At 45.3% G+C, this 24,205-nt stretch overlaps 1 protein-coding gene across 3 annotated transcripts; it reads left to right on the plus strand.

The window, feature by feature from the left end:
* Window positions 1–2,948: 2,948 nt before the first annotated feature.
* LOC143005046 (growth arrest-specific protein 6-like) lies at window positions 2,949–23,897 on the plus strand. Of its 3 annotated transcripts, XM_076156284.1 has the most exons (16): window positions 2,949–3,132; window positions 4,136–4,293; window positions 4,418–4,442; window positions 4,535–4,618; window positions 4,721–4,843; window positions 5,091–5,216; window positions 6,266–6,394; window positions 18,350–18,472; window positions 19,223–19,344; window positions 19,501–19,619; window positions 20,261–20,450; window positions 20,539–20,703; window positions 20,818–20,986; window positions 21,180–21,319; window positions 21,405–21,606; window positions 21,801–23,897. In XM_076156284.1, exons 1-16 carry the CDS (start codon window positions 3,054–3,056, stop codon window positions 21,950–21,952), a joined length of 2,106 nt encoding a protein of 701 aa, XP_076012399.1. In that variant the 5' UTR covers window positions 2,949–3,053; the 3' UTR covers window positions 21,953–23,897. The 3 variants fall into 3 exon arrangements, with proteins under 3 accessions (XP_076012399.1, XP_076012400.1, XP_076012401.1); XM_076156286.1 differs by lacking the exons at window positions 2,949–3,132; window positions 4,136–4,293; window positions 4,418–4,442; ... (2 more) ...; window positions 5,091–5,216; window positions 6,266–6,394 and adding exons at window positions 11,071–11,713; window positions 11,976–12,136; window positions 14,584–14,608; ... (1 more) ...; window positions 16,789–16,911; window positions 17,771–17,890; XM_076156285.1 differs by lacking the exons at window positions 18,350–18,472; window positions 19,223–19,344; window positions 19,501–19,619; ... (4 more) ...; window positions 21,405–21,606; window positions 21,801–23,897 and adding exons at window positions 6,552–6,792; window positions 7,281–7,467; window positions 7,635–7,796; ... (2 more) ...; window positions 8,374–8,602; window positions 8,823–9,923 and having other exon boundaries at window positions 2,955–3,132.
* The last annotated feature ends 308 nt before the right edge of the window (window positions 23,898–24,205 follow it).

The raw sequence follows: 24,205 nt of genomic DNA on the forward strand, positions 1-24,205 counted from the left end.
GTGTCTCTGCAATGTTAAATTTGTTCAACTTGACGCACTAGTTCAAGTGAGTGACGATGCAATGTCATTGTCATGGAAATAGAACTCATCCGTCATTTCCTGTCTGTCTGACTATCAAATCATTTCCTGTGTACTTGTACACACAGCCACAGTCCACAGCTGGGACGGACAGATTCACCCAGAAAAGTTATCGACTGTAGCTTTAATAAAGACGCATGAATTTGTCTTACTTTGGGTAAATAGATAAAATAGTGAAATTACCCAAATTGCCCTTTAAATATCACAAAGCAGGAACCTTCCTTGCACAGCTGAGCTCCAGCTTATATAGAAGAGGGGGAGGGGGGAGTTGTAATTTTCACTTGTAATTAATCCACATACTAATTTAGAGCCAAACAAATCTCAAGTTAGTGAAATGGACAATGTCTTACTTCTTTCGCCCTTACTTTGCTGCCTGATATTGTAGTACTGCTGCTTTGTGAGTCAGCTCTTCTTCTTTTTTTACTTTGGGAGAAACTCCCATTACATTACATTACATTACGATCATTTGGCAGACGCTTTTATCCAAAGCGACTTACATTACAGTTACCACCCTTCGCAGAGGGGGGAGCAATTGAGGGTTCGGTGCCTTGCTCAGGGACACCTCGGCAGGGGCTCGAACCGGCAACCCTCCGGTTCCCAAGCAGAAGCACTACCCACTGAGCCACTGCCTCCCCCATGTATTCATTCATTCATTCATTCATTCCTCGGAGAGATTTCCTGCTGTGAATCTGATTGGTCACCACTCCGGTCTGTCGAAGGTACAAGACTTACGGTTGTGAACCTGCTGTGCTTGTGTGGCTCCGTGAACGTACGGTCGAGCCGTAAACGGCGTCGGTGACCTCAGCAGGTGACGACAAACCACAGACCAACAACAGATTTTGTATTCCCTCAGATGCAAACACATGGATGTCTGTCCCGTCGCCTCACGGGTGAGAACAGGAGCCCAAACAGTGCCAGTCCACATTTTTTCTACAATCGTCTTTGAGGAAAAACTGAAACAAAAAAAACAAAAAATCATTGTTCGGATATGTTTTTATATCTCAAAGCTATACTGTTGTGAAAACCAGATTAGCAATCATTCCACTGATTCATCCTTTTCTTTGTCAGATACGTAAGAACGGCTCTGGACCTCTAGAGCCTGTTTTCTAACTTTGTTTTGTCAGACAGAAATCTCACAATGCGTCTGAACAGAATGGATGAGTTGTGTCTTAATGTACTGTGTGTGTGTGTATGTGCATGAGTGGCTGGTTTGTGTGAGTGTGACGGGTCGTATTGCCAATTGAATTAACCCAGTGTTAGAGGAAAGGCAGAGTTCCACTTGTTGTAAAAACACTGCCTACAATGATATTAAAGACTGTAGTGGGACTGTGGACCCGGTCCCAATGGACCCGGTCCCAGTGGACCCACCTGGACTCTGTTGTCTCTCCCATCTCCTCTTGTATAGAGCCACTGTTCCATTTGAAGGAACCCCTTTTGCCAATATACTCCTCAAACATGATGTGTATGTAACAGAGAGCAGCATTGCTTTAACCTCTTTGGTGAGTGTTTGTTTCCACCAGTAACTAACTCTCCTCAGGTTTATGGAACTCAGCACTCCGTGTTCTTGCCAAGACTGAGGAGACTCAGATGAACATTTAAACCACAAAATAGTCACTCATCCCTTAGTTGCCATTTATTCTGAATTTTTATTTTTTCTCACTTAAACTTTCCCAGAAATGCCGGCTGACTTGATGGGGTAATGGCAGTTTCAGTAACGGTTCACTCCACCGTCCTGAACCCCACAAAGGAATGAGGAATGACTTATGCAATAATGGTGTTTCAGCATGCAATAATATTAACAACAACCCCCTGGAGTAAACCCATGGAATTATCACAAATTAACAATGCACATCTGCTGCCTCTTCAGATAAATGCATATTATAAAGGGAGAACAGTGTATTTTGTACAAATATTTTAAAAGTATTAAAATAAGCCTGTTATATGTGTACATAAAACAGTTGAGTGGATGGTGAAAATGTGATGTGTTGTTGTTTTTTTCCTGAATAACTAAATGAAAACAATATTAATGCACATGTGCCTGTCTGTCTGTGTGGTTTATTACACACACACACACGTGATCTAACAGGTAACATCACGCACACACACAACACAAGAGGAGGAGGAGGATGCGCACCACGCAAAGCTTCATCTCCTCCATCTCCTCTTACCTTAACTCCGGCTCCTTCTCCTCCTCTGACTCCTTCTTCATCTCATCCTGTAGCTTATCCTCTTCCTCTTCCTCCTCAGTGTATTTCACTCTCCCCTCCTGACTTCTCCTGTCTTCCTTGTCAGTAATGTTTATGTCATATTGTTACAGCAAAAGATACAGTATAATGGTTTGTAATGTGAAACACGACACGACAAAACAAACTCATTTACAACCGAGTGCCGACAAAGGCTGAATGATATATGCAGGTATGTGCAATAAGATCAAATGTGCATGGAACAATAAAAAGCAATCATGTAGTGTAATATTATTAAAACCGGACACATTTACCTTTGCGTGTCTGGCCTTGGCAGAGGTATGGAGTATGTACTCTGAGTGCCCTTCTAGTTCCGTTTGCAAACAGTCCTGCATCATTTTCATTAAATATTAAGAGTCCATCCTAGTAATTTTTACACTAACCAGGGTTTAAACAGTTATTATTATTATTAGTAGTAGTAGTAGTAGTAGTAGTAGTAGTAGTTGTAGTAGTAGTAGTAGTAACTAGAAGAAGTAGTATTAACAACAATAATAATAGTAATAATAAAATATTAATGATAATAATAATAATAATACGTATGTTGTGGTGATAGGTAGACGTGAATGCTCGTTTCCTGTTTGTTTATTTGTTTGTTTTTTAGTATGTAGTGTCCACAGCGCCCCCTGGCGGCCCCCCGCCTCCTGTGCTCCCCGTGTCGGGGCTGAAGGCAGAAGGTTAGCAGCTGAGCCCTCAAAGCCGCGGTGGCCTGGCAGCAGCAGCAGCAGCTCGACTATGTGGAGGAAGAAAGGGCCGCTGGGGGAAACTTTGGCTTGTCTTGTATTTCTGGTGACGCTCAACGATGCTTATCACTGTAAGTATGTGAGCCGTTTGCTTTAGCGGTGCAGATTGGAGCTTTACGCGGTGAAACACTTCACCCGGAGCGCCTGTTTCACTCTATTTACCCCCACTGTCCCACTTTTCACTCTGGATGGGACCAAGCTGGAGGTTTTCAACACTTTTACCGGAGTTATATCATTTTTAGGAAACTTTTGACGTCATGACTCCCGTTTCTTAGTGATCAATACACCGAGGAACAACGCGTGGACAACAGGCACGGCCCCCGTCCCATTTCTGGGAAATAACGGTTTCGCAATGAGCCTTTTCTGGCCAATTCATAATCAGATTGTCCGCTGTGTTACTTTAGTATCACTGCATCGAGGCCTCACACGAGCGGCAGCTGAGGAACAAGACGTGCTGTTGTTTGTTACCACAAGTATCAATCTGAAAGTCGAGATTTACTAGAAACATGGTTGGAAACATGGATCCAAAGCCAAAGCACTGGATTCCATCACCACCAGCTTAACTGCACCTCGAAGGAAAGACAAGGACCCTCATTCACTGTAGAGTCCAGTCACAGAAATAGACAAATAAACATCAGGTCGATCAATAAAAGTCTAAAGTTGAGTCCAAGATATTGAACATTTCGTACTTAAGAGTTCAACCACGTGTGTCTTTAATCTTAGATCAGATTTGTCTTCTTGTATATTTTACGTCTACATGTTATCTTGTTTCAACACGACTGAGTCTGCAGTGTAACTAGTTACTACAGGTGTCGGATTAAGGTAACAAGTCAAAGCCGTTACCTTTAGAAATGAGAATAGGAGAAGTAGAAAGTCTTACATAATGGAAATAAAGTAAAGCTCATTAAAAGTGCTGAAGTGCAGTACTTGAGTAATTTGTCTCACACCGTATTGTAGCTAATAATGTTGAGATAGTACTGGTTTATGATGAATGTTTGGTGCTGTGATATTACAGCTTCAATATTGTATTATTGTGTTATAGTATTATGTGTGTGTGCGTGTGTTTGTTCTCAGTCCTGAGCCAGAGCAAAGCCTCCCAGTTCTTGAGCAGGCACAGGAGAGCCAATTCTCTGTTTGAGGAGAGCAAGAAGGGGAACCTGGAGAGAGAGTGCATTGAGGAGCTGTGCAACAAGGAGGAGGCCCGCGAGATCTTCGAGAACCAGCCAGAGACGGTGAGAGAGGCGACCCCTGACCTCAATGCACCCCAGGGGCTGCTTGGGTTATCAGTGTTGGTTGACTTTGTAGTGAACACACACTTTCTTATCCTGAAGTAAAGACTGTTGTTTGTTTTCCCAGGACTACTTCTATCCCAGATATGTTGGTAAGTTTATTGAATTTGCCCTTTGTGTTGTAGTCTATGGTGCTGCGTTCCTTATTCTTTATATTGTGTTGTATTCTCCTTGTTCTGTGCAGTGTGTCTTGGTTCACATCGTGTGGGCATCAACAACCAAGACGCTGATTGTGATATCCCATCAGACCTTCGTACCTGCGTGAAAGGTTTTCCCTTTTATCCCTCACGCTTCTGTCATAAACACACACACACACACACATGGCCTGTATGGCTTTTGATGACATCCTGCTTGTGTCCTCACCCGGCAGAGATCAGTGACCAGTGTTCGCCGTATCCGTGCTACAAGGAGGGCACCAAGAGCTGCGTGGATGGCCAGGCCACCTTTACATGTGTTTGCAAGCCTGGCTGGAACGGGCCACACTGTGAAGATGGTGAGTACACAACAGACAGTAAAACTACATAGAACACACTGTATAGAACGTTGAGTCAGTGCCTCCTGTCTTATATCATGTGAAGTCCTCTTCTGACAAACAAGATGTTTCACTGGGAACTGGAGAAACACATTTACTCTTAAATGTGTTCTAAGCATTATTCAAATCATTTTATTCAGTTTTAAACTAGAAATATAGGTTTTTGAAAGGCTGAATTATACATATGTATGATTTGTGGTCTTCATAGACATTGATGAGTGTTCAGATCCAGAGTTTCCAGCAGGATGCAACCAAAAGTGTCACAACATCCCCGGCAGTTTCCGCTGCATGTGTGACGAGGGCTACTTCATCTTGGATAAAATCAATTGCATAGGTAAGACTTCATTCATTTCACTGTGTGTGTGTGTGTCTGTGTATATCAATGGGATCTATGGTGGGAATAAAGACGGCCAGTTGTTTTGCTCCAACTGAACCTTTGTGGGAAATGCAGCTCCTATACCGTGACGCTCAACAGCTGTCCAAACATTAGATAGATAATATTGTTCTTGTTATTTCTTTCATTTAAGTGCTCAAACCATATGCATTAAAACGCTCCTCTACCAGCTGTCCTGAAGCTACAAACTCTTTGTTATCTCTAACAGTTGTCCTGAAGTGGCCACTTGTGGAAGCCGCAGGTGTCTAAGATCTGGTTGATCTGTGTTATTAGAAACGGAGCGTTCAGGGTCCCTCCCCTGCACCGTTTGCACCTGCTTAGAGTTTATTTGCGGTTTTGTTTTCCCACATTTCTGTCTGTCCTCTTTTTCTCGGCAGTTCATTCAGTGTTTGTCTTTGCGTGTGTAGAATGCTTGTCGAGTTCAAAGTCTTCACAAACAGGAACATGACTCAGTTTGGCAAATTTGCTTTCTCCAGTTTTTCATTGATGTTTTTTTCTATGTAACCTGCTATTATAAACTGCTTATTTTTCATTACGGTCAATAACTTTGCAAAGCAGGCAAGAGTCTTTTATCACATGTTTGTGAGTCACCAGCTGAGCCGAAAAAGTTATCGATGTCACAACATCTTAGTTCATTCTTTTCATGCCAAGTTTTCTTTTCCATTGAAATCATCCAAACCTTTGTGTCCAAGTTCCTCTGAACACACCACCATGAAGCTTTTCAAAGCAGTTCCTTGCCACACAATAACAATATAATGTAATCTGATGTAATAGGATGTATTTCCAGTCTAATTCCAGTAATCACACTCAGCAAATTGAGTTTCATAGTGTATCGGATAAACTGAATCCAGTGGCTAAATGGAAGGTGAGGAATGAATCTGGAACCTACTGTATGTAGTGTGCTGTGTTACATCGACAGACAGATTGTTAATTCTGATAGGTGACTTCTCTCGGTGTCGCTCTCTTTCTCGTCCATTTACTGTTTCCAGATATTGATGAATGCCGTCGGTACCCAAGCATCTGCGAAGAGCCGGCGACATGCGTCAACACACCCGGCATGTACGAGTGCCAGTGCCCCGCAGGATTCAAATATAACTTCACATCCAGAACCTGCAACGGTGAGTGAGAGCAGATATTACAGTAATATCTGCTAATCTGTCAGGTGACCGAGTGCTGCGAGCCAATATTTGTTTGTTAGAATGTTGCTGATGAAATCGCCACATACTTGTGATAAGAAAGCACAATAGTGACTGAACTATACTGCTGTTTTTGCAGATGTGGATGAGTGCGATTTGGATTTGTGTGACGGCAGTTGTATCAACACGCCGGGCAGCTACACGTGCCACTGCGACGGTCGTCGGGGCCTTCGTTTGGCAGACAATGAGCGCTACTGTGAACAAATCCCTGTTTGTGTGGATCTGCTTGACTTTAAACACCCTGAGATGCTTTATCTGGGAGAGCAGTTTGCAGGCCTCCCTGTTATTTATCTGCGATTCCGTCTGCCGGAGAACACAAAGTGAGGAAACTCATACAAATATACATACAAATGTCTTTTTATTGTCTTAAAGGATCATACCACTGTTCTGTGTGTTGTATAGCCTAATAAATGCAAATTATATTCAGACTATTTAGAGCAGATTACATTTCATTTTACATGAGTTCAACATTTCCCACAGCACATCTGAATGCAGTTCCGGTGCATTTCAGGACAATATCAAAATAAACTTTCAGACTTGAGCCTTGAATGAGATCAGTAATCCATCACAGAGAACATACAATGTTGTTATTGCAGTGTGGGATGATATAAAATGTCCACACTGTGGCACAATAATGTAAAAGAAGACATTATTTTCCCAGTGATGGAGTGTCTCTCTCAAATGATTAGTAGTCTTATAAAGTAGACTTAATATGATTTGTATTAAAAGGGCTGAAACGTCTTAAAGCAGTAGTATGATCCTCACACATGACTGTGTCGTCACACCTCTTGTCTCTTGTGGCCGTCAGATTTGCTGCAGAGTTTGACTTTCGTACATTTGACCCAGAGGGAGTTGTACTGTATGCCGAGTCGACCCAGGACTCGTGGTTTATGTTGGGGCTTAGGGGTGGGCACATCGAAGTCCAGTTCAAAAACCAGCACACATTCAAGGTCACCAGTGGAGGCAAAGCCATCAATGATGGACAGTGGCATGTGGTAAGAAAGAGAACTGCAGCCAAACATGTATAGATAGACACACTCATGTCCCCTACACAGTATCTCACTGATGAGCTGGAGATGTCCATACCTTGATGCTTATAGTGAACTGTGTTGGATCAGAGTCGAGTTATTAAAAGCATTGTGTCGTGTTGTGTAACTCACAGATCTCCGTGGATGAACTGGAGAGCAGCATCAGCGTGAAGATCAGTAAGGAAGCAGTAATGAGCATCAACAGCCCAGAGAGCCTCTTTACTGCCATCAATGGTAAAATAGAGACCAAGGTCTACATGGCCGGGATGCCTAATCGCACAAACATCATCAAACCTGTAAGCACATCATCCAGATGAATACACATATAGCAAATGCACACACAGCAGGCACACGTGGACACATAACATTCTCCTGTGTGTGTGTCCTTAGATCAACCCTCGACTGGACGGCTGTATCCGGGGCTGGAACTTGATGAATCAAGGAGCGTCTGGGGTCAAGGAGGTCATCCATGAGAAGAAGAGCAAACACTGCTTTGTCTTTGTGGAGCGAGGCTCGTTCTTCTCTGGAGCAGGACTGGCACACTTTGAGATGAACTATAGTGAGTAAAGTAGATCGCTACAGTTGGGACTACAGTTTTCCTCCCTGCACTTCAGTCTCACTCATGTGTGTGTGTATGATTAGGGGATTCTGACAGCTGGAAGGTGGATCTTAAGATGAACATCCGTCCGTCCAGCAGCACAGGCGTCCTCTTCGCGCTCGTCTACAACAACACAGTCCCTCTGTCAGTCTCTGTGATCACTCAGGGAGAGGACGATGCTGTGAGTTTTGCAGCTTTACATACGAACAGTACATGCACACACATACACAACCACACGCTTCAACCCTACAATACCATCTCTACTCCTTCTCCAGAACTTGCAGGTGTTCTTGGACGGCGTCTCTGTAGCAAAGCTGGAGTCGCTGATGTTGTGTTACCCTGACCGACTGACGGTGGAGCTGACTGTGACTCCAACAGAGATCCAAATCTCGGGCAACTCCTCCACTGTTGCCTACATGGAGCCTAATGCTCTGCGTGAGGCACTGGAGCGCCTGAACACCGCCATGCAGAACCCTGTCAGCACCTATATTGGTGGGATACCAGGTGAGTGAAAGCTTGAGACCAGGACAGGAAAATTACTTTATCTATTAGATCTAAAAATCTCATCAATTGCTTTGTTCTAAGATATTACCTTTCTAATGCACAGTGGGGAGAGAGAACTACTTTAACAGAAGAAATACTAGAATTTAATTAAATCTCTCTCTCTCTCTCTCTCTCTCTCTCTCTCTCTCTCTCTCTCTCTCTCTGTCTCTCTGTCCCTCAGAGGAGGTCCCATTACCTGCTATGCCCGTGACAGCCTTTTACCACGGATGCATGGATGTCGCTATCAACGGTCAGCAGCTGGACTTTGATGACGCCCTGAGCAAACACAACAGCATCAAGTCCCATTCCTGTCCTCCTGTCTCTGCTCTGGAGACTCACACTGATGCACCCCGCCCACACAGAAAGTGACCTAATTACATTCCCACACCCGTTGTGTCAAGGGGCACCCCACAGTCTCCTGTTCTGCTAGGAGGAGAACCGAGGCAGTAGAAAGGACAAGAAATAAGTAACAGTAATAGGAGGTACTGGTAGAGGATTATAGACCATTTTTGTTTGATTTTTATTTTAAGCTCAGTCTTTGCTTTCTTTTATCGACATTACCATACAAGTGTTCCTCTGCTGTGAGCCTTTTGTTGAGTTTTTTGTGAGCCATGATGCCAGCTGGCCAATGCGAGCCGATCAGAAGCTGGAGGATGTAGCTGTAGGATGTAGCTGTAGCAGTTTGTTGCAATCTATTGTAAGATTTGTGAGATAGTTTGAAAAAGAGCTGAGCTCTGTAGCACACAGAAGCAATGGGCATGTAGAAGTATAAACAGATAGTCACAGCTGACTAGGCTTTGATATCACCTGCATCTTTCCCCAGCTGTTGACGCTGTTGTTGTTGTGGTGCTACAATCTAATCTTACCTTTCATTCTCGTCTTTTGGGGGCAGAAAACTAGTTGAAATTCTGGTTGTAGGTGTAGAAATCTGCAGGGGAAGTTTCACCTCCAGGCTTTCATTCCAGTTCTGTCGCAATTTCTCATTTACTTTGATCACTGCCTCTGTGAAATATGAGGTCGGTTTCGAAATCTGTTTGCAATTTCATTTCCACCACACCACGGTCCTCCGCAGGTGTGCAAACCTCTCTTATTGGCTGGTCCTGACTCCTGCCATACTACTCTCATTCCACTTCTCCTTTTACCCCAGACACATGAATGTACTAATTCTTCTGTGTTTATTCTCATGTACATGGTCTCTCCTGTATATAAGAGTCAGCCCTCTTTTAATATATACAGTGTTGTGGTTGGTTATAGTTTGTTTTAATAAAAGTGGGTCAAAATAGCCATATCTGCTTCTTCCTTCTCACCTTAGTCAGGACATGGTGACAGAAACAATGAACACACACACACACACACCTGACTATGACATTTTTCTCTTGGAACTGATGGTACAGCATTTTGAAAAAATAGCAAACAAGAAATGAATCTTCAAGGTCGGTTCTTGAATTCTGAGTCAGTGTTTGGCCACAAGGTTGATTTAGATAAAGCATGTTGTACAGAGAAACTCTACAAAGTTGGAGGCTCTCATAACATTTGAGCAGAACATGTCCTCTAAAAGCAATTTCTATAAACATATTCATATCTAATCCATCAATTTAAGGTTAGTATTTGACTTTATCTGACTCTTCATCATACAATATTTTTCTGTCTACTTGCACCCAGCGGTACAAGTCAGGGATAAAAACATTGAGTCATGAAGGCTGAACTGTGGGAGGAATGTGACAATGAAAACAGCTCAGCAAGCAGAATACTCTGAAAACAGATTTTCAGTCACATGGGAGGAGATTCACGGGAAACATAACAGAAAGGAAATTACTTTTGAAATTTGAGGGTCTAAAATGAAACACACAGGAGACATTATTAGGGGTTAAGTTGTTGAACACATATACATTAGATTGTATTTTGACAGCTATGGTGAGCTACAACCAAGAGCACAACACTCCTGACTCAAATCCAGACAATTAATAAATTGCCTGTAAACATCAACTTGCTGCATGTTAACTGTGACACAGTTTGACCTTTTAAATGTTTTCAGCATGTACCATCTGTCACAGATTGGCTGAGATGAAAATAGATGTTGAACAAATTAAACATCATAACAGGGGAGGAGGGCCCGCGAGCAATCACAACACCACATTTGGTGCTTCAGAGGCTAAAGTTCACCTGAGCCAGGCAGGCTGTTGGCTGTTCTGTAGCCCCCAGGGGTCATGACCTCGGTGTTTTTCTGTGGCTTTTATTTGAGTGTTTTGAAGGCTACCCAGTGTATCTTTAAGGCTAGATATCATGTTTTAATATGTGATTTTAAGTATAAGAAGTAAAAATAATAGGTTTTGTTAGTAGTGAAAAGAAAATGTCAAATTTAGAAAAATAACAGATGGATGTTTCGTAATTTGGAGAGAGAGAGAGAGAGAGAGAGAGAGAGAGAGAGAGAGAGAGAGAGCGAGCAAAAGATAGATGTGTGTGTGTGTGTGTGTGTGTGTGTGTGTAGGTAGAGCTGCATCACTGCAAACTCCTGCCTTCCTTGCACTTTCACCAGCAGCTCCCCCTCCAGAAGGAGCAGAGAGGTGGCGTGCAGAGAAGCGTTTCCCCCGCAGCCTGGACGTTCAGTCAGTCAGTCTGTCCCTCCGTCCACCGCAGAGGACTAAAGAGAAAGAGAAACAACCGACACGCCACTAAAGTCCACACCGCAATGGGGACGAGCTGAGCCGCAGAGGAAAAAGGGGGACGGTCGCTTCTTCAAACCTACTTGCGGAGTCGCGGGGAAGAAGAAGAACCACACGGCCGCTCAGCTCGCGAACGTTCCGCAGCGGCAGTGATTTTGATTTTTAACGCCGAAAAAGAGACACAACGTCTCGGCTCGAGGTCCCACCTGAATACCTGCAGTGTTCAACCTTGACATTGAGAGAGGGACGCTGGGGGAGAAAACGGCGAGAAAGTGAGAGACTGGAGACGGGAGAAAGTTTGCGGAGCTTCGGCGCGGACACGGCGGTGAAACAATGCGGCTGACCCGGACAGAGGCGCGCTCACCGGCGGCTTTGCTTATCGTGCTGCTCGCCTGCGGGTCCCACGGCAGTAAGTAAACACTCTCATGCTAGGTGGCTAGCGAGTTAGCCCGCTAAGCCCCCTCTGACATTTGTATCCATGCCAGAGTTATTAGCGGCATTAACGCTACTTTGAAGTTATTTCACAAGAATTATAGATGTTTTCGTCCTCGGCGTCCAAATTCCGTGTTATTGCTCAACCAAAACGTGAACACACACACTTAAGTTTGACCTTCTCTCTTTGTTGCGGGCGAGTTATTAATGGGGGGGTTCCTTCTCTTTTCTGTGCCAAGTTTCATTGTCTCCGGAAGAGGCGAACCAGTTTCTGAGCAGACACAGGCGAGCTAACCAGGTCTTCGAGGAGACCAAGCAAGGGCACCTGGAGAGGGAGTGTGTGGAGGAGAGGTGCACCAAAGAGGAGGCCAGGGAGGTGTTCGAGAACGACCCAGAGACGGTGAGTGTAGGTCCGCCAAGTGTGCACCAAACCGCCGCTACACATGTGCTTCTCCTGCGTTACAAAGCCAATGAGGTCTGGTGCCTAACTCAGCAACCAACACCAGATTAACAGGACAAACTCACAGTAGATTAGCACTACCCTGCAAACTGAATGTGTGTTTGCATCATGTAGACTCAACAAAACAATAGAGTGATGAATCAGCGTCTGTTCATGCTGATAGCTGTCAAAACATGTAACACCTCCATGTGAAAGATTCTGCATGTCTTCTTCTCTTCTGTTTGTAACCTTTCATGAGCAACCGTGAGTCATTGTGACTGAGCTTCAGTGTGTGTGTGTGTGCTCTTCTTCACACACGCATGCATGAATGCATGATATGGATCTTCCACAGGCTGAATCAGTTGCTCCTGATTATGGGAAACACACGGTTCATCCTTTCACTCCCTGGATTAGTGTGTGTGCATGTGAATTGTGCAAATGTTTGCTGTGTGTGAGCCGGTGCCAAACTCACACACACAAGCGCACAACACATGCAACCAAGCTGTCTCTGTGTGTGACATACATCAGCCAACCTAAGCTCTGCCATGCTGTGTTGTGAGTTCACTGCAGATAAGCTTCAGAGTTCTAAAAGGTAATGAGTCAGAAAACGTGATTCTTACTACGTGAAACCTGATCCATACGGCCTTTGAAGCACATTCATTGGCTGAGACTGCAGAATTTAAAGCTCTCACATAGACACCGATGCCCGACATGCGAGTGTCCACCGTAAGATGGAGTTTGACCTGTTGGTGCAGCACAGCACCAACTCAGACATTGAATTGAATTCATGCTGGCAAATCGAATACAAACTGTCAAATCAAGTAGATTGAAAGTATAGAACAAGTATGCAGTTGAATGCTGTATGCAGTATATCTTTGCTCAATCAATGCCTTTACTGAGGTTCAGATCAAGGGTTGCAAGAGATGGGATGCATGTGTTTGGTTTTATGAATCAGAGGGTGGGGTGTGTAAGGTGTAAGACCCCCCCAGAGGCCAACCATACTATTAAGAATGGGGGGGAGGTCTTAAGTGGGCTTCCGGTCTTGTAGCGTTTCGTGACACCAAACTGCAGTCTCATTCATGGATGCATTATTCATTTAGAATGTGCCCGTCTCTGACTCTGCGCTTTCTCCTCTGCTGCAGCTTTCTGACTCTGCAGAGAGAGAGAGAGAGAGAGAGAGAGAGAGAGAGAGAGAGAGAGAGAGAGAGAGAGAGAGAGAGAGAGAGAGAGAGAGAGAGAGAGAGAGAGAGAGAGAGAGAGAGAGAGAGAGAGAGAGAGAGAGAGAGAGAGAGAGAGAGGGAGTGAAAGAGAGATGGGACAAAGTGGGATGCTCCTTGTTACTTACAGTTGTCCTTGGTGTCCCATCTATTAGGTGACATTTGATGATGGACACATTGCTGACTAAAGGTTGTCAAAAATAGCCATTATGTATGGATGTGGTTTAATAATTCAGCATAACTTCTTAGAGCCTTTATTTGGCTACAAGACTTGAGTCATCCTAACCAAGCCTGTATCAGGTGTGACTGCCCTTGACAGATTGAGGTCATCGATGATGAGAGCATTATGGTTGTGATTGAATTCTGATTAGCCCAGTGTCTGTTTGTAAAAATCCAAAAAGGTCTGGTGTAATTGTGAACCGTCTGCTCCAGTCTGACAGATCAGATGCTCTGTGTTCTTGAGAACCAGCTAAATCAGGCCTTACATAGATTTCTCGTCAGTTGACTGGCACTTTCCTGGAGACCTGATAGAGCTGAGCCTGCTCTCTGGCTCCTGCTGCAGCAGAGGCTCTCCAGAGAGTGTGTGCGTGAGTGTGTGTGTGTGTGTGTGTCTCACCACATTGGTAGATCTCTGAGGTTCAGACCTACATGTGGAGCGCTGCAACCAGGATGCTTCTCAGAGTGAATGCAGAGAACTTTCAGGAAGCCCCTGGCAAAGGGCCGCACCCAGTACAGAGAAACACACACACACACACACACACACACACACACACACACACACACACACACACACACACACACACACACACACACACACACACACACACACACACACGCGGAGGAATATTTTTATTGTAATATCTATCCGAGTACAAAACACCCACACGCTCAGAGGAGGTGAGATCCAATTGTTAAGCTTTCATCGTTGGATTACAGCTGTGACGTCGTCAAAGGTTCACAGATGCCGTACTTAAAATAACGATTCCCTTTGTTTGCTGTTCTGTTTCCTATGAGCTCAGAGAGGAAATGGAAAACAAGAACAAATCCTAGATTAGGTCGTGTAATAATGCTAATCCCCTGCACTAATTTTAGGATTTCAGGTATTTATTTAGATCACTTTGCTGTGATTAGATTTTGTTTATACCACCATGTAACCTTGCCCTCCGTCTCTCTCTCCCCACCCCGATGCAGGACTACTTCTATCCCAAGTATCTAGGTGAGTGATCTCTGACTAAAACCCTTCATCTCTGATCGTAACAGTCAAACGTGAATGAGGGTTATGCTGATTATATGTTTGTAATCTTTTAATTTCATTCCTGTCTAGCCTGTATGGAGAAGTTTGGAGATTCTGATATGAGAAAACAGGATCTAATCACGTGTGTCCACAGTAAGTCTCCCCGTCTCTCACCTGTGTGTGTGCTCCTGTCTTTCCTCTCACTCTTTCTCTCCGTCCTGCTTTTCTCACACCCGTTTTCTCTATAGCGTATTAATAGATTGAGACAGTGGTATTCCGCTGTAGTGTGGGGCTGGACTGCACTGCAGTATTGCTGCTCTGCATCACACTCGGACTCACACACTCTCTCTAAACAGGAAAGAAATAGGGAGGCGGAATGATGAAAATGTAAATGTTGGTCTCTGGCATCTCTCGGCCGGTCCTCAGTGTTTGCAGTGTGACGCACCACATTGATGCCTTGACTTTGAAGCAGTGTGTGCACGCTCGGGTATGAGTAACATTGCAGCACTCTGTTCGCCGCGATGCCGCACATTGGCGAGCGAGCGGCACACCCCCTTTCATCGTCACACGCTCGCTACTCGCTGCGTGACTGCAGCAGCCCCGTTGGTGAGGAGGAGTGACGTGGGAGAGCAGCCTGACGTTCTGCTGCGTCAGGATGCGAGAGATGTGGACCGGCCGGCTTCTCTCTGATTGGCTGATGGAGTTTGTAGGGTTGCCATGACTCAGCTGCAGCTTTGGCTCTTAAAGATACGGCTGCATCGTTTCTTACCTCCTTATCGTCCTCGTCTATCTGGGAACTCTGCTCCCCCTCTCTCTCTCTCTTTCTCTCTGTCTATCTTAGCAAATCTATCGCCATCTCGTCACAGATTAGTACCTCGTTTTACATCATTAAAGCAGATTATGGCATTTCTAAGATTCAGCAGCACACTTTGGGTGCCAACTTGCAAATACTGGAGTGCTGCTTCAAAATGCCAAGTGCCCAATGAAGGTATTTGCAGATAAAAGTGTTATATTTGCACTTTTCCTTAAATTTAATGTAGATTTACAGTTATCCGGCTGCTGGCATTGTAAACAGATGAAATCAGCGAGACTGTAGATCTGTGCTCGCTGAATATTTCAGTGATCACTGACAAGAAGTTCTGCTCAGTCTGGTCACATTTATTTCAAGGCTGATGAAGCAGCAGATGTTCACTGCATTGCTCCCTTAGTCCACATGTTCAGTCTCCACCTCTGGAGATGGAGACGGCTACAAAAATGCTGTTCTGTCCATTTCTGTCATAGCTCATCATTCACTCTATAAACAGCCAGGCTATTGTCTGCATGACTGTGTCTGTATGGACAGTGTGTCTCATAAAGCAAAGGGGCAGCGTGTTCCCTTGAATACAGTGAACGTTTTGAGTGATTCACACAAAGTTAGATGTGAAGTCTTATCTGGTGTGTCTTTTGTCAGTTACAACTCATTTCAATTTTGCTATTCCGTGTAAAATTCAAGTGTGTTTTAAACAAACACAAGCGTGAATTTAAAGATGTGTTTGCTGTAAAACTTGATGTGTCACGCTGATCAAATCAACATTTCTATACACTGCGAGTGTCATTATCACCCAGTACACTATTGGATCAGCAGTTAATGTTTATCCCTCTTCTATTTCTCTGAACTCCCGCTGACATGCCTAGACTTGTCAAGCGCTGCAAACATCCTCACCTCAGTGTGGGACTTCACCGCCAGGAAAAGGAAACTCTTGCACTCGTGTTGCAAGAGAAAATAAACACAAGCACAGACTGAGGGGTGAGGGAAGGGGCTCAAAGTGGAAATATGCAACCAGACAGAAATGAACAGAGCATTGAATATCTATTTGATTTGTGGTCTCCCGAGCTGGAGGACGTCTCTCCCCGTGAAGGACTGATTTGGGGGCATCTCCAGCATGAAAGCCCCAGCAAGCATTAGGCTATTTATACTGGAATCCTGATATGCAGAATTCAAGAGATGCCCTTCCTTTGTCTGGTATCACTATACAGGTCCAGTTACTGTACACACATCCGGTACGTACAGACTCAATTTGAAGTAATCATCTCTCCTCTCTGTCTCTGTCTCTGTCTGTGTCTCTCTCTCTCTCCCTCTCTCTCTCTTGCTCTCTCTCTTTTGTTTTCTCTCACACCTACAGACATTCCAGACCAGTGCTCTCCCTCTCCCTGTAATCCCAGCGGTATGGTGCGCTGCGAGGACAAAAAGGGCGACTTCCTCTGTCACTGCTTCACGGGCTGGACGGGCGCCAGGTGTGAGAAAGGTACTGCCATTGCTACGGTAACGCTCTTGCATGTCAGAGAGGACACAGAGCGACAGGCTGCGCGTTGGAGGTCAGCGGAGGTCGGGAGTTTCGCACCGTCGCTTTTTGTCTCGCGTGTGAATTTAGCTTTACTTCATGAAACTCGACCCGCAGTGGCTCCCAATCACAGTTTGATCTCACAGTGGAAATAGTTATCGACGCGTCTGTGACCGTCATTGCTGCTGCAGCTGCTTGTTGCTGTTGCTAATATGACCGAGTGTTGTGTCAGGTCAATATGGATCACATTTACTGGAACGGTGGTCGCAGCGTCCACAGTCTGGAGCCACGTGTCCCTGTAGAGGTCAGAGCCAGCTGCTGTGTACCGATCTGGGTGGTGGAGGGGTGAGGGGGGTGGGGGGCATGGATCTAACCAAGGATTCCATTCTCAGAGGGGAAATATCCAGTTTATAAGACGGAGCTGGAAAGCACACGTACTGTACACCACATACACACGTCGAGAGAGAGAAGGAAACACGCTTCTCTCACGTTTCCACTGTGACTCATCCTGCCACCTTACTGTGAGGGGAAACCAAAACACGCTCCGTTTGACTCGGACCGAGTCTTTTCCACTTGACGACCGCACTCCCTCTCCTCCACACCCAGCCACAGTGAAACTTTGTGTCAGTGCTCTGGATAGAAATGCCCGGCCGTGTAGCTCGTCAAACTGTTAACAACCTTCAAATTTGGATACTTTGAGCACAAGCCGATCCAAATCTATCAGAAAATGAAATGGCAGCACGCAGCTCATGTCAGTGTGTGTTCCCCGGCTCATGTTGTCTGCACTGCTCCCCAACCCCCCCCCCCCCCTCTCCATTTACAGATGTCAACGAGTGCAACAAGAGGAATGGAGGGTGTGACCATGAGTGCAACAACACTATGGGCAGTTACCGCTGCTCCTGTCACCAAGGCTACACTCTGGCCGGACGCCACATGTGCGATGGTAAAGATTGAATGTTGGAACATTCATTACACAGTATCTGTTGTATGTATGTGTGAGGTCTGAAAACGTTCATCTAAGTGCCAAGCTGCTTTAGGAAGTGATGACTTCAGTTGAGTTACCAGTTTCTGCTCTGTTATGAGTGCAGAGAACGATGCTACTGATGCTACTGATGCTACTTATGCTACTTATGCTACTTATGCTATATACACAGCAGATACAGTAATGTAGTAGTGAATACACTACCAGTAAGTCAGGATGTTTGGCAGTTATTACCCCCCGCCCTGTAATAGGGTCAGGATTACTGAAGAATAAATGATCAATATTGAAAACATGTATTGATCATCTCTGACTATCCTGAAATGAACGTCGAGGCCTCAGTCTGTATTTATTCTTCCTCATCATAAATGTGTTCCCACTGTCGACTGTCCGTCAGACTCCGATCCATTTTGTGCCTTTCAGATGTGGACGAGTGTGAGGACCCGGGTGTGTGTGGGACGGCGCACTGTGTGAACAAGAAGGGCAGTTATGATTGCTTTTGTGATACCGGATATGTGTACGACAACGAAACCAAGAGCTGCATCGGTGCGTACGGAAACAAACAAATACACACGCACACGCACACGCACACGCACATGCTGGGTTTCATAAGAAATGATGGGAAGCTTTGGCATCAGCAGGACTGGATGCAGCTGTGTTGTGGGGTCAAGATACTTAGACCTTTAGAAATGTTAAGAGCTGAAGATTTAAACTTGGACTTTTCTTTAATAAACAAGTTTGTTTTTCCCATATGTATTTCTGTAAATATAAGAAGAGGCATAAACCAACAGACGCTCCAGAAGTCCAGTGATGAGGCCACGTTGAAAGTACTGATGTGGGTTCAAATGCTCCCTTGGTATTTGATCTTATATCATCGCCCCCCACAACGTATCCGTTTGCAACCACACAGGAAATATTCCACAAATGTACATAGTGGTTATTTATCTCTGGAGAGTGGAGATCTGACTTGTCACCTCAGTGTCCTGCTCCCCTGAGAGTGGAGCTTTATTACTGCGACCCAGTCATGGCCTTGTAAGGTCATGTGAAGGAGGGAGAGACATCAGCCAGTTAACGTCAAACGCTACTTCACTCAAGTGTTGTTTGCATTCCCTCATTTGTTGACAAGAGTGACATTTTGTTTTTCATTCGTTCTTGTTCCAGTAATGTTTTTACTTTCGAGTGGAAAATCCCCAGTGTTGCCGTTCACCCCATGACCGTCCTGCTCCTCTAACTCTCTTTAGCCGTTATGTCGTTGTCACAGAGCTCGTATTCATTTCTGACTTTGTCAATTGTCAGATGTGGATGAGTGTGAGGAGCATGTGTGTGCGGAGGAGTGTGTGAACACTCCGGGGAGTTTCCGTTGCTTCTGCGACGGTCGCCAGGGCATGAAGCTGGGCCAGGACCTCAGGAGCTGTAAGGTGAAACACATTTATTGTAGCTCATATTCATTATTTCCAGCTTTGTGGCAAAATCCATCATTTCTATCCTGGTCCTGTTAAACCATTTTGAATCAGACAAGTTGACAGTTATCTTCACGTTTCAGCTGAGTCTACCTTCCGTCTGTTTCCCTCCAGCCCATCACTCCCTGCATGTCTCTGTCTCTGAAGAGGAACTCTCGCTCGCTCTACCTGGGCCGCATGTTCAGCGGCGTGCCGGTGGTGAGGCTGCGTTTCCGTAGAAGGATTCAGACCGGGTGAGAGAACTCGACCTGTGCACTTTTGCTGTGTAAATCAATAATGTCAATAATTCACATCCGAGGCTCTCTTCTTCAGCTGTTTTACCGGTGCTTTGCTGCCTTTTATACTGCATCACTGCCATTCTTACATTATTACTGCCATGCTCACCCCTTTGCTTCTTGTGTATACTGTTTGTTTGCCCCAATGCTTTTAGATTGCTTGAAATAGTAAACATTATGGCTTTGTGCTACTCAAATCAGAGCTCCACAGCACTACTAGTGGTCAGAAGGTACAGGGCACTTTCACTTCATGTGCAGGGATTTGACTGGAGGTCATGATGAGGTCTGATAAATCAAATCGACCAAGTTGTCACCAAACATGGTCACACTTTGTGAAGTTGAATCGGCACAGAGAATTCTAAAAATAAATGCAGATTGTAGCTGGTATGAAAATGTGACCCAAGTTGTTTAGGTGCCAAGTTGATTTTGGTCCCTGGACAGAATTTGTTCTGTTTCTCTCCTCCCACTTCTTCATTTTTCTCCATTCTTCTGTCCGTCTCTTTCCTTCATATGTGCTCTGAAATATCTTTTGTCACGCTTATGTTCAAACACACAGCTCTCCATCAACACTTCTGCTCTCCCCTTCCTCCTTCTCTTAGTTTTTCAGCCGAGTTTGACTTCCGCACCTACGATCCCGAGGGAGTGATCTTCTTCGCCGGAGGTCACCTGAACAGCTCCTGGATTGTGCTGGCGATGCACCACGGGAGGCTGGAGCTCCAGCTGAAGTACGGCACCGTCAGCAGGGTGACCAGCAGCGGACCCATCGTCAATGACGGCCAGTGGAGGAAGGTTGGATGGATGTGATATTCTGTATCTGTACGTTGAAGTGGAACATACTTCTCCAAAGCCTCTCCTCAAAAGTATCTTTCCTCCTCAGATCTCTGTGGAGGAGCAGGGGCGGAGCCTGGTGATTAAGATCGACAGGGATGCGGTCATGAAGATCGCAGTGAACGGAGATCTGTTCACGCTGAAGAAGGGCATGCATGAGCTCAACCTCACTGTGGGAGGTGTCCCCTTCAAAGAGGATTCCCTCGTCAATCAGGTGTGTACCTGGGTCATTAATGAGAGAGAGAGAGAGAGAGAGAGAGGCATCTTGTTTATTGTAACTGAAACTCTCAAACGCACGCCCCATGTCTCAAATGTGGTTGTTCCTCAGGTGAACCCGCGTCTGGATGGATGTATGAGGGAGTGGCACTGGCTGACGGGTGAAGATACCTCCATCCAAGAGACCATCCGCTCCAACGACAACATGCAGTGTTTCAGTAGCGAGGATCCTGGGGCGTATTTCCCCGGCACAGGCTTCGCTCTCTTCAACATCAGCTACGGTGCAGTTTGTGTGTGTGTGTGTGTGTGTGTGTGTGGTTTCATAGCGTCTCTGGGGTTGAGCTTAATTGCTGCTTCCTATGGATCGATATTTAACTTGTTTGGATGAATGGGAGTTGCAGTCTGTCATGTCATCAGTTTCCCCTCTTGGTTTTATAATCTTCCTGTCCACTCTTCGTCTCCTCCTCATTCCAGAGCCCCAGAACCTGAGTGTCCATTTGACCCTGCGCCCAACTTCTGCTATCGGTGTGCTGTTTGCTCTCGTTCACCAGGACAGCGTCCCTCTGTCAATCGTTCTGGCTGACTATCACCCTGGCACCAAAGAGTGGAGAGACGTGAGTAGTTTCAGTGCTAAGGACCTCAAACTGTGTATATGTGTGTGTAGAAAAACCCTAAATGACCTCCGGTGTGTCTTCTCAGTTTATTCTGGTGTCGGCGGGCGATGTCCTCCTCGCCAGTGTTCCCGCCCCCCTGTGTGACTGCGAGAGTCACGTGATCCAGGTGACCATCTCAGGAAACCAGACTGTGCTGCTGGTGGACGGCCAGGCTGGACGAAGCGAGGACAGCCAAGAGCCCGTGGACCTCCTGTCACCATCCAGCACCTTCATAGGAGGCCTCCCCGGTGAGGGTTCACACAGTGTGTACACGCATGTGGAATACATAGGGGTGCTGAATATTAGAAACACATTGTGAAATAAGTAGCACGCATTACTTAGGTTTATATTAATCAAACACCTTGGAATAATGTCCCCTACATGTGATTTCTGTGGTGAATGAGTGTGAAGGTGTTTCTCACGTCATCTCCTCTCCCCTCAGACGTCCCCCTGGTCTCCACGCTGGTGTCGGCTCCCTACAGCGGCTGCATGGAGGTCAGTGTGAACGGGCAGCCTCTCGACCTGGACCACGCCGTCCACAAACACAACGACATCCGCTCACACTCCTGCCCCCTGCTGGACTCTCACCAGTGACCGTTCAACTGCCAAAACTGATACATATGCAGTTGGTCGAGGCAATGAGGATCATTTTTGGAAATGCTGTGCAAACTCATCCTGTGCCAGCGGAGCGGGGGGAGGTTTATCTGATTGGAATGTAGAAATACTGGACCAGGAGTTGTGGTCCAGCCGGACGCCTTATCCCATGATCACCGTGTCTGTTTATTGTGATAACACTGCTGCCTAGAGGCGCCCGCAGGGATTTTCACAGTTTTCTCCTTATTGTGACTCATTAAGTTAGTTAGATAACAGAGAGTAAACCCCCCCCCCCCCCCGGTACATCAAAGGTCCAGTCTGAAGTCACCAGACTAAATGCTGCCCAACATTGCCTCAAAAACTGCCAATGTATCACAGCCCACAAGAACACACAGGGTCTTTTCCAGACCGACATCACGTTGTCGGTCTCGGATCAGCCCACTAAGCCTGGCGAACCTGTGCTTAAATGCCGATCTGTCTGGAACTTTTTTTTAGGCAGTTTGACACACGCTGCAACACCTCAGCTAAAAAAACAAAAAGGAAACAAAGCTGCGGTTATACTGCTTACACCTTCACACAGCTCCAAACAGTCAAGTGCTAATGTAGATTTGTTCACAGAAAGGGGGACAAGATCAGTAACTGTAGCTCGCCTCTCCTCCCCCAGAGAGAACAGGTCAGTATGTGCTCAGGTCTCCCTCAGGTCTGTTGGGTACATAGTGACTCCAGGGTCAATAGGGAGCTCAAATCAAAATGACCTTTCGCCTGTTAAACTCAATCCGTCCCTCCGGAAGGCAGGGTGACACAAGGCAGCGTTCTGTACCTTGCACATTGCTGCAGGTAGAAATGGACTGCGACCCAAAGCCATTTTTAGTTTTCCTTTCTATCGACGCACTCCATGTCTGCCTGCAACCTTAAATATTAACCGTGTGCCTACAAAGAACCCAAACATCTGCAGATTCTTCTCTCCCGGTGTAACAAACAGTTTCACAGAGCTGAACATTGCACACAAACGGAGCCCATTGTGCTCCCGACGAATCAATGAGCTCACTGCAGTTAAACACTATGCATTTCCAACTGCATATGACAGAAAGCATTGCGGTTATTGACTTGTACTTCCACTCTCAATAATCTTCAGTCCCTTCAAACACAAATGCCAGAATCACCCAATCACAGCTAACACTCGTCGGAATTCAATCCGACATCGATACATACGTCACATAAGCACAGGAAGGGGTCCTCTCCACAAAGCAGCGAGCGAGAGAGAGAGAGAGAAAGAGAGCACTGCATAGACGCACCACACAAGCTACTGAGAGTAAAAAGCGTGCGCTGTAATATACTGAATTTGTAAATATTGTGACTGTACAATGCTTTGTAGAAGACAAGAAAAACAAAACACTAACCTTCCACTCCTCGAGGTGATCTGCCCCGTTTACGTTGATCCAAAGTCTTGGTTTCCCCAAACACGGATCATAAACTCCAATCTGAACACAAGAGTCTCGAATCCATCTCCCCTCCCCCCCTAAGAGGCTAAATCCATTGAGAACAGGTTTGGGGGACCAAGCAAGTGCAAGCCAGGGATCCAAGTAATTCTACCGAGGTTCAGTTTTTAATTAGATTTTCTAGGTGCTGAGCAAATCAAAATCAAATGAGAAGAGCGAATGTCTGAGGAGCATTGTGATTGAGAATGCCAAAAAAGGGCTCCAGTGTTATTTTACTTCCCTCTAATGTATAATTTTCTAGTTTTCTGATGAATGGATGCTAGATGATAGTGCTTGGTATGTTATTGTTTTTACTGTATGTATTTTTTTTTTTTTTTAATTTTCCACTTTAACTGCCAGTATGTGTACTCTGCTGAGAGAGAGAGAGAGGTCGGCCTTCTTGAGTTTCAAACTTCCTCAACAGTGAAAATCCTATTTAAAAAGAAATAAAAGCAGTTGTATGAGGAGTGAGTGAGTAAAATTGTATTTTCAGAAATGTGTTTGTATGTTTTGTAATGATGTCATTCAAGGTTTCACATCAGACACCATGCAGGGGAGTTTACATGGAATGATCACACTCACTTAACATGCATCATCAATAATAATGTACAGTTTATTGATTGTGCAAATTATTTAATGAGAACTTCACAAAGAAAATAATTTAGTTTACAGACTAACATTAGAATCATTTACATTAACTGTTCACGTCCCAGTGAAGCCCTTCAGATGCTTGTACAGCGATACACACGGAGACCTGGAACTATTACCACTGGCA

This window comes from Genypterus blacodes, unplaced genomic scaffold (assembly GCF_046128005.1).
Source record: "Genypterus blacodes isolate CSIRO-AG114 ecotype Tasmania unplaced genomic scaffold, CSIRO-AGI_Gbla_v1 ptg000067l_1, whole genome shotgun sequence".
NCBI classification, from domain to species: Eukaryota; Metazoa; Chordata; class Actinopteri; order Ophidiiformes; family Ophidiidae; genus Genypterus; species Genypterus blacodes.